Here is an 8,373-nt window from a genome sequence, read left to right as displayed (position 1 = left end):
TAAGGGTGTATGTGCAACCTGTCTGGATGGTTTGTTGCAACAGTGGCTAGAAATTATGACACAGTAAGTGCAAAACTCTATATCGATGGTATCTGTGTGTAATAATGGAGCCAATCGATTGTTGCAGTTTTAAAATTGACTGATCAGTTTAAACTAACACGGTCCTATTGTGGATATGGCACCATCTTGTGGTTAAATTGGAAAGGCAGCTAATTGGCCATGAGTTGAAACCAACCTAATCTACAGACTATATCATTTCTAGAGCTATATCTTGATCTGCTATCTAGCAAATGATTAAAATACACATTATCTGAACAAGAGGTTTTCTGTAATCCTCTGTAGCTGTGACGCCATTTGAAGCACGGTCCATGCAGTGCAGACAGCAGTAATGTACCATTTGGACAGTAGATGGCGTTTGAAAACAGAGACTGAAAGAATGGCGTGTGCTGTATTCACAGACTTCCTGTACATTAGCAGCTTCAAAATCTTCAACCCAAGTTTCTCGGAGTGTGTCCGCTATTTCTGCGAGAAATTGCTAAACATAAGCTCCCCAGAAAGTTTAAAATAATGCAAAAGTAATGGTTGAATATATATGTACATGCCATCCAAAAATCTTCACTTTCCTGGGTGCGTGTTGCTACATGCGTGTCAGCGACTGTGTCTGGTCAGAACCTGAACGCATCAGTGCCAGACTGTTGTCAAGAGAAACGTTGCTAACCTTAACTTACCACACAGCTGAGTGAAGATACGTTCATATCTTTGTCTCTGTAGACTCTGACAGTAGGGTGAGAGTAACTTCCTCTTCTTGCTCATTGTAAATAATATTATGTACAGCGATGCTTCGGACGCAACCTAATTTAGGTGATTTTTGCTAACGTTGGCTAACAGTTCGGCGAATACAATGACAACCTGTTGTCTGAACCGTCTGGTCTGAACCTGTCATCTAGCTAGCTAGTTAGTGAGCTTAGTTTGTTTATTAAAAATTGAGGTAACTAGCGACCATATTGCTAACATGAGGACAGACGGCTTGCTAAAGCGCTACTAAACTCGCCGAATATTGAATGGTCATGTCTGTCTGAAGTTAACGTTAGCTAGCTGCATTACCGCTAATGCTAACGCTATCTAACGCTAGCACAATGCCATTGTTTTAAATGTTCGCCAGCCTTCTCCCGTTACGTCAGCTAGCCGTTTCTTTCACATTAACATGATCTGGTCTTATTGTAGTTTATATGTTTGTACTTTAAAGGTGGCGTACCGTCAGCAGATCATCTCATATGGAATTTAGCTCATTTGAAAAGCAGAATGTTGTCAACAACTCCGAACAGTGGCCATTGTCATTATGACATAGACACTAACAATTAACGCTATATCGTGTTTCTGTCTCTTTCATAATAATTACATGGTGGTATCATTAGGAGTGGTGGAAAGTAAGAAGCTACATTTACTAAAATACAGTTTGTGGTGGATGTACTTTACTTGAGTGACGTTATTTACATTGTATGCTACTTTGTGTAGTTACTTCTACTCTGCCTGATATCAGATTTGTCAACTCGCTGGAGTGGGCAGATTCAAATGTCTGGATTAAAGAGGTCTTGGCCCAGGCAACTTCTACTCCACTAGCTACATTTTAAAGAATAAATTCGTTGTTATAAGTTACTTTGCAGATTAATATTTGTCAAACAAAACATAGGCCAATGATCAGCTTGTTAAGTGTGATACCTTCAAAATGTCTATCTGTAGATCACATTTAGAGCTGTAACAATTAGACAATTAATCAATTAGTTAAGTTACAGAAAGTTGATTGGCAACTGGTTAATATAATTAATAATTGTTTAGGTAATTTTTGATTTTTTGATTGATTGATTGATATCTTTATTTCGAACATGCAAGAGAAAGTATATACAAATAAAATAAAAAAATAATAAAAAGCAATAATAAAACAATGTTTAAAAACATTGGAGAGAAAACCAACAAAGTACCCTTCTTTCCTGTGTTAACATACCTCTATCACATGTGCGAAAAGGAGTAGGAAGAAGTAAAACTTATGTACTCCTACCCCTTTAATTCTTTCATTCCTTCAATTTACAATATTTATAATTCTGTTGCTATATATATACACATACCTACACATATACATACACACATATATATATACACATATACCCTCATACATATATATAAATAAACAAAACAAAAAACACAAACAAAACTTTCTACAGTTCTTCTCTATACCTTCTGAAAATGAATTCTTTGTACATTTTACTTAAGTAAACATGCCAAATAGTCCATGGTTTTATTGCGTTTGTTTTACCGTTACCTTGTCTCGCATTACTGTAAGTATTTTTGGGTGTTGGACTGTAGTTTGGATAAAACAAGACCTCTGAGGACTTGGGCCTTTAAGAAATTGTGATGTTGTTTTTTTTGTTTTCTGATGTAGACTGAATGTTTTTAATTAAAAAAAAATAAAGAAAATCAGCAGCTTATTAGATAATGGAAATAACTGGTAGTTGCAGCCCTAATAAAATCAGCTCCAGCTTGACCAGCTACAACATTAAAAAAGCCTACTTGCAATTAGAAATTTGAGTACTTAAACGAATTTTATAGTATGACTTCTACTTGAGTATTTTTGTACACAGTGGTGGTAGTACTTGTACTAAGTACTTCCTCCACCCATGCCAGTTTAACTCTTCATTTGCTCTGATCACATGTTAATACTGCCAAGTAGTTTGCTGACCGAAGCCTGCCAGGACATTTTTTTTGCATCTTAGAATATAAATTAAAGGGTGTCAATTACCCCTGATGCAGGAAAGACCATCACTGATGGCGAGCTGAGTGGAAATTGTCTGCTTGTCTGAGTCAAATGTTTCTGCTTGAATTCCCATTGGCTAATGTCTTTTCTCTGTCCATGTTGTAGAAGATGCTGGGGTATATCTGGCAGTATGTCTACACATCCTTCCTGAGATACTGGCTGAAGTGGTTCATCAGACAGGCAACAGGGAAATGTGAGCTGCAGAGAATATGCTCCAACTACAAGCCTGGGGCAACAAGGACAACAAAAGCAGGTAAATTAAATCGTCTCAAATCTGGTGTGACTTTATTTCTTGCTTATTTTACAGTATATCAATCTACCTTTTGTATCTTGTTGTAGAATATTCTCTCCTGTCATCAAAGAACAAGGTAAGAAAACATTAACCGTCAGGTTTTTTTTTTCTTTTTTAATTACTTTTTTTTTTAAAGAAAATATCGGTTTAGGCTCTGGGAATTTGAAAATTTAATGAACATTTTTCATAGTTTGCATTTCATTGACTAGATGAGGAATCCACTCGCCTTATAAAAAGAACCAGACTAGTTAATTTATAATGGAAGTAGTTATTAGTTGTGGATTCACAAAGGGGATTTTCCATCACAAAATACAAGAAAAACAAGTACAGATAGAGGAAAGGAAATAAAATATAATTGTAGGCTACACATGCTGTATAGACATAACCTGTCAAACATAACCATAAATGTTGAAAAATAGGCAACACTGCTGAACTACTGAACTGTTCATTATCTGTTCGGCTGTTGTATGTGAGAACTCCAATAAAGACATATCCTGCAAGCTTAATCAGTGCTTATCTTCCAATACACTTGCACAGCTCAGATGAGTTGACTCTACAGGTCATTTATTGCTAGATAAGCATTTTCAAACAGTCCATTCAATGTAGAAACAGAAGTGCTTTGTCATCTTTTTCATTGTTTCTGTGGTTGACTTTGAAAGGTATTTTTTACCTGTTGCTGACAACAACATAGATTATATAGCAGCAACTGTGCCAGTTTTTCTGTCTGGTCACTCGCTGTATCATTACTTCTGTGTGTCTAGTTCCTCCTCTGCTGTGCTTTCCTCCTCTGTAGGTTTTAAGAGAAGCTTTGGGAACCAACAAGGTTGAATTAGAGCAATGTGTGGATCAAATTATGAAAGAGAAGAACATCAAACCCCAGAAAGATCCACTGTAAGGTTACTTCTTTTGTTATTTTGAGGTTGCTTGTCACCAGCAATAATTTAATTTCCAAATCATATAATGTGTAGTGTAAGGGTAATTTTTGAATCAATGTATTAACTATTTGTTTAATCTCTCCCTACCTGTGTAGGTTCAAAGAGAGCCTACACATCTGTCTGTTACAGATAACAGGAAACAGCAGCCTGTATATATCCGTGGAAGACTTGAGAAAGGAAGTCTTCAACTCTGAGAACCAAGAACATGAGGCCATGCTGTTGAAGGTGTGTGTGTTCCTGCTTTTGGATCCAGTTGTTTATTTGTTTTAGCCACATGGTTACTTATATAATAAGCGCCCGGATAGCTCAGTTGGTAGAGCAAGCGCCCATATATAGAGGTTCACTCCTCGACGCAGCGGGCCCGGGTTCAGCTCATACCTGTGGCCCTTTGTCGCATGTCATTCTCCCGTCTCTCTCCCCTTTCATGTGTTTAGCTGTCCTGTCAAAGGCCTAAAAATGCCCAATTAAATCTTATCCACACCACAAATAAGTATATTTACAAAGCATATGTCTGAATCAGTCTTAGTGGATTTTTGTTATTTGATTGACAGACACATACCTTTTAAATAATTTAATTACATCAACTAACAGACGCAGTTGAGGCCTTAGAAGGAGAAACCGCTTGTTTTTCTTTTTCTTTCATTAAATTAAGTTAGACAGCACAATAAAATGGCATGATTTACTGTAGGTTACAGTGTAGAAAGCGTTGAGTGGCAATGGCAATTAAGTTGTGTAACCCCAGAAGTATTTGTACTCTCAGCTGTGGGACCTGTTGATGCCAACAGTCAAACTGGAGTCGAGGATAACCAAACAGTGGGGAGACATTGGATTCCAAGGAGATGACCCCAAGACTGACTTCAGAGGAATGGGCATGCTGGGTCTAATCAACCTCGTGTAAGTCCTCGATGAGTAACAGTGACACATGTATTCAAATATATATTCGCATCACCATCTATAGATTCTATTTGCCATATTTAGAACCACACACTTGGAAAAAGCGGCATTGTCAGCCCTGTTGGATCCATGTCTAAAAATGCGGGCACATATACAGTGAGGCTTTACAGATCCCTGTTGTTGATTTATCTGTGTGGAGTCATGCATGTATGTTAACGCCTCGCAGTGTAGTAGCCTATATTGTAACACGCTGCGCAAATTAGTATTGCTCTCTTATAAGCCGCCAATTGATGCATCACTCGCAACTCATCAGACTTCAAGCAGCTCCTTTTGAATCCACTAAAGGCTATATGCAACATTTTTCGCAAATGCAGGGCTCCCTGTCAAGCCTAAAAACAGACTGATTTGTAAAATCGAGTTTTTTTGTTGTTAGTTTTTTCAGTGAAAACTACACAGAGGAAGCCCGCCAGGCGTTGTCTCATGCAAACCATCCTAAACTAGGGTAAGAGACATTCATACATGTCCAGTATTAGCATCTATGTGTCAGTATTGTGTCAAAAGTTTTATCTTCTAAAAATCATTCACCTTCCCCTTCAAAGTGCTTTTGGCGTGCACTTTATACTAATTTTGTATTCCTCATATTTCAGATATTCATATGCGATCGTTGGGATCAACTTGACAGAGATGGCATACAGCCTACTGAAGAGTGGTGCTTTGAAACCCCATTTCTACAACACAGTACTGGGCACACCTGAGCTGCGGCATTTTCATCAGCTATACTGTGAGTACAAAAAAAATCACTCGGTTCTATTCTTCAACATCTCTGATTCCTTCCATCTGCTAGAAAAATAAAAAACTAAACTTTGTTGTAGAAAGTTAAATTGTGTCTGTTTTTTTGTTATTACATATACTTTTCTAAAATCTGTGTATCTTCTCTTCTAGGTTATCTGGCTTATGAATTTGATAAATTCTGGGTGGCAGAAGAACCAGAAAGCATCATGCAGTTCAATCAGTACAGAGAAAAATTCCATAACATAGTGAAGACACACCTACAGGACCCTGATGTAACGCTGACTGTCCGTTCTAAAAACTAATATTATTCAGAAACATTCCCTCACCCCTCTGTGGCCCCTGAAGTTGTTTAATCTGGTAAAACTGGTCGTAACTCAAATATTTGGACAAATAAATCCTCCTATGATTGGTTCTGTGATTCATTAGTCACACTCTGTTTATCTGGTTTCAGTGGGAGTTAAGGGTTTTTAAGTGGAGCACAAATATGACACCCTATACCTCAAAAGTGTCCATTCCAGTGTTTAATTAACCTTTGTAAAGGGGAAATGAGAGCTCTGCCGAGGACTGTAGAGATAATGGGTCTGTTGCATTTCAAAGACAGTTATTGAAAAATGGTGATTGACTGCCATATTTGTAGCGGTCTTGTTTGTATTTATGTGACCAAGACCTATGTGTTGTCACTTCTCCCGCTCAGGACTTGATTTTTATGTTCAAAGACAATAGTTAAATTTGTGCATGGTTTAATGTGTCCCTGTTGATGCCGTCTGTATTCTGTAATATAGGTCATGTGGAACTCAAAATTGTTATTTGCCTTTGTAAGTCTGTAGACTGCCTTTTTCGTACTGGTTGTTTTTATGCTTTGGATTGCTTTTGAGGAAGGTATGTAATGATTAACACATCTGACTCAAAGTTAATAAATACACATTTTAATGTTTTTACATGTGTTTCTTGTGGTGGATGTGATAGCACACGTTAATGAGAAAGCACAGCCTTTAAAACAAGTCGCATATTGACATTTTATGGGCACCAGTATTATTAAAAGGTGCACTGCCATTTATAAATCCTTAACTGTATAAATGGCCGATTTAGATTTAAAGTGCAAACTCAGCTTCCCAAGGGAGGTTAACAACAACCTAGTGTTCTCACCATTCATACCCATGAAATTTCAAACGGGTTCATTATGAAAAATTATAAATATAAAGATAGAACTGAATTTCATTGTACATCAGTTCAACGTATCGACAAATTTTCTTTTGTCACCACAAGTCAAAAAGAATAAAACTAAAAGGTGAATTGATATTTCTTCAGCAATGTTCCAACCCAATGGTGGTTCAGATTTTTCAGCCAAATTTTGAAATGGGAATCTCAATTTCTGTCCTCAATCCTCTTCTTTGTGACCATCATGGCTCTCTTGATTTGTTCGAATGAGACAAACATCACAACATTCCACGATCCCAACCTCAGAAATGAGGGAACAAATCTACAGGAAACAAAGAAAATGAAAAGCTAAAGCAGGGCCACAAATGCAGCACTGCTTAAAACATTTTTATCAAAATTACCTCACATGCAAAATTTCCTAAACAAGACCGTGTGCCGGGTCAAAGAGGAGGCGCTCACCCTTTGTAGAAAGCCGTTGGCCCCTCTTTAGTCAACATGGTCCAGGCACAGTTGATAGCACTCTTGTATTGGCCCGGTGGTGAGTTCATGTATCTAGTTTTCACTACATCTACAGGGGAAGCAATCACCGTGGTGACAAAGCCGGCACCAAACGCAGATACAAAGTGGCAAGGCAGATTGTCTGTGGAGAGAAGATGATTGTGAACAAAACAAGTGAAGGGTATGAATAAGAGTCTGTGCCGAGCAGTTTAGAAATTCCTGTCAGCAGATTAAATGTTGTATTAACTTCTCTATTAACAGCACTGTGAGGGGAAAATACACCATGTTCTGTACCAGTATGCTGTTATCAGCTGTTATCAGCTGTGGTGGAGTTGAAGGGATGAGAGGGCGTGTGAATTTCTAACCCAATCAGCTGTCTGTGTTTCTGTGTGTGTGTGTGTGTGTGTGTGTGTGTGTGTGTGTGTGTGTGTGTGTGTGTGTGTGTAACCCAGGCATTCACGCTTGAGCTCTCTCACTCACCTGACATCAGGTTGTGTCTAAGGATGGCCTCTTTGATCAGGTCGTATGTAACCAGCTCTGTGCAGTTGACGAGCGCATTTCTTGTGATGTTTGGTAGTGTGCCTGAAGAAGCCAGGCAATAATAATAACGTATAAAGATTTATAAAGAGTAACATATTTTAAAGCATGCTTCCTAAACGGCACCTTTCCAGAGTCCACGTATGCCCTCATTCTGGAAGATGTGTTTGTAGGCTTGCATTGTGCCAGTGTACCGACGAGCCACACCATCCAGGTTCATCTGAGCTTGGAATCGAACCTTGACCACATCAGTAGGTTGTGCACAAGACACCGCCATGGCGCCTGTTGTGCAGCCAGCCAGAATACGTACCAGTACACCAGGCTCTGGAAACGAATGGACAGAAACAACCCGTGGTGAAATATAAAAAAATATATAGACACATACAGTACAGGCCAAAAATTTTGACAAACCTCATTCAATGTGTTTCCTTTATTTCATGACTATTTACATTGTAGAT

General features: G+C 38.3%; 3 protein-coding genes across 4 annotated transcripts in view; 1 reads left to right on the top strand and 2 right to left on the bottom strand.

Annotated features, from left to right (window-relative positions):
• The first annotated feature begins 513 nt into the window (after window positions 1-513).
• elmod2 (ELMO/CED-12 domain containing 2) lies at window positions 514-6,658 on the top strand. Its single transcript, XM_032538777.1, has 9 exons — window positions 514-785; window positions 2,915-3,062; window positions 3,149-3,177; window positions 3,895-3,992; window positions 4,132-4,261; window positions 4,797-4,930; window positions 5,364-5,432; window positions 5,578-5,711; window positions 5,873-6,658. The coding sequence occupies exons 2-9, from the start codon at window positions 2,918-2,920 to the stop codon at window positions 6,022-6,024; spliced, it is 891 nt and encodes a 296-aa protein (XP_032394668.1). The 5' UTR covers window positions 514-785; window positions 2,915-2,917; the 3' UTR covers window positions 6,025-6,658.
• Window positions 6,659-6,903: 245 nt separating this feature from the next.
• The window catches only part of ucp1 (uncoupling protein 1), a 3,866-nt gene continuing 2,396 nt past the window's right edge, over window positions 6,904-8,373 (bottom strand). For both annotated transcript variants that reach the window (XM_032538757.1, XM_032538754.1), the window contains exons 4-7: window positions 8,042-8,239; window positions 7,859-7,960; window positions 7,340-7,520; window positions 6,904-7,202 (exon numbers count right to left, since the gene is read on the bottom strand). In XM_032538757.1, coding sequence (XP_032394648.1) covers window positions 7,088-7,202; window positions 7,340-7,520; window positions 7,859-7,960; window positions 8,042-8,239 — 596 coding nt within the window. In that variant the 3' untranslated portion in view covers window positions 6,904-7,087. The remainder of the gene's footprint in view (window positions 7,203-7,339; window positions 7,521-7,858; window positions 7,961-8,041; window positions 8,240-8,373) is intronic.
• Window positions 7,527-8,373, bottom strand: part of tbc1d9 (TBC1 domain family, member 9 (with GRAM domain)) — a 32,775-nt gene continuing 31,928 nt past the window's right edge. Inside the window, exon 22 of the mRNA XM_032538742.1 lies at window positions 7,527-7,794. The gene's annotated coding sequence lies outside the window, so the exon portion shown is untranslated. The remainder of the gene's footprint in view (window positions 7,795-8,373) is intronic.

Source organism: Etheostoma spectabile, chromosome 2, assembly GCF_008692095.1.
Source record: "Etheostoma spectabile isolate EspeVRDwgs_2016 chromosome 2, UIUC_Espe_1.0, whole genome shotgun sequence".
NCBI lineage: Eukaryota > Metazoa > Chordata > Actinopteri > Perciformes > Percidae > Etheostoma > Etheostoma spectabile.
The sequence above is the reverse complement of the archived record's forward strand: the minus strand, read 5'-3'. Positions and strand labels throughout refer to the sequence as shown.

Bases quoted from the DNA above. Each gene is read 5' to 3' on its own strand.
- elmod2 (XM_032538777.1), top strand. From the start codon at position 2,918: ATGCTGGGGTATATCTGGCAGTATGTCTACACATCCTTCCTGAGATAC. The intron at 3,063-3,148 runs GTAAATTAAATC...ATCTTGTTGTAG, and splicing joins AACAAGGACAACAAAAGCAG to AATATTCTCTCCTGTCATCA. The intron at 4,931-5,363 runs GTAAGTCCTCGA...TTTTGTTGTTAG, and splicing joins CTGGGTCTAATCAACCTCGT to TTTTTTCAGTGAAAACTACA.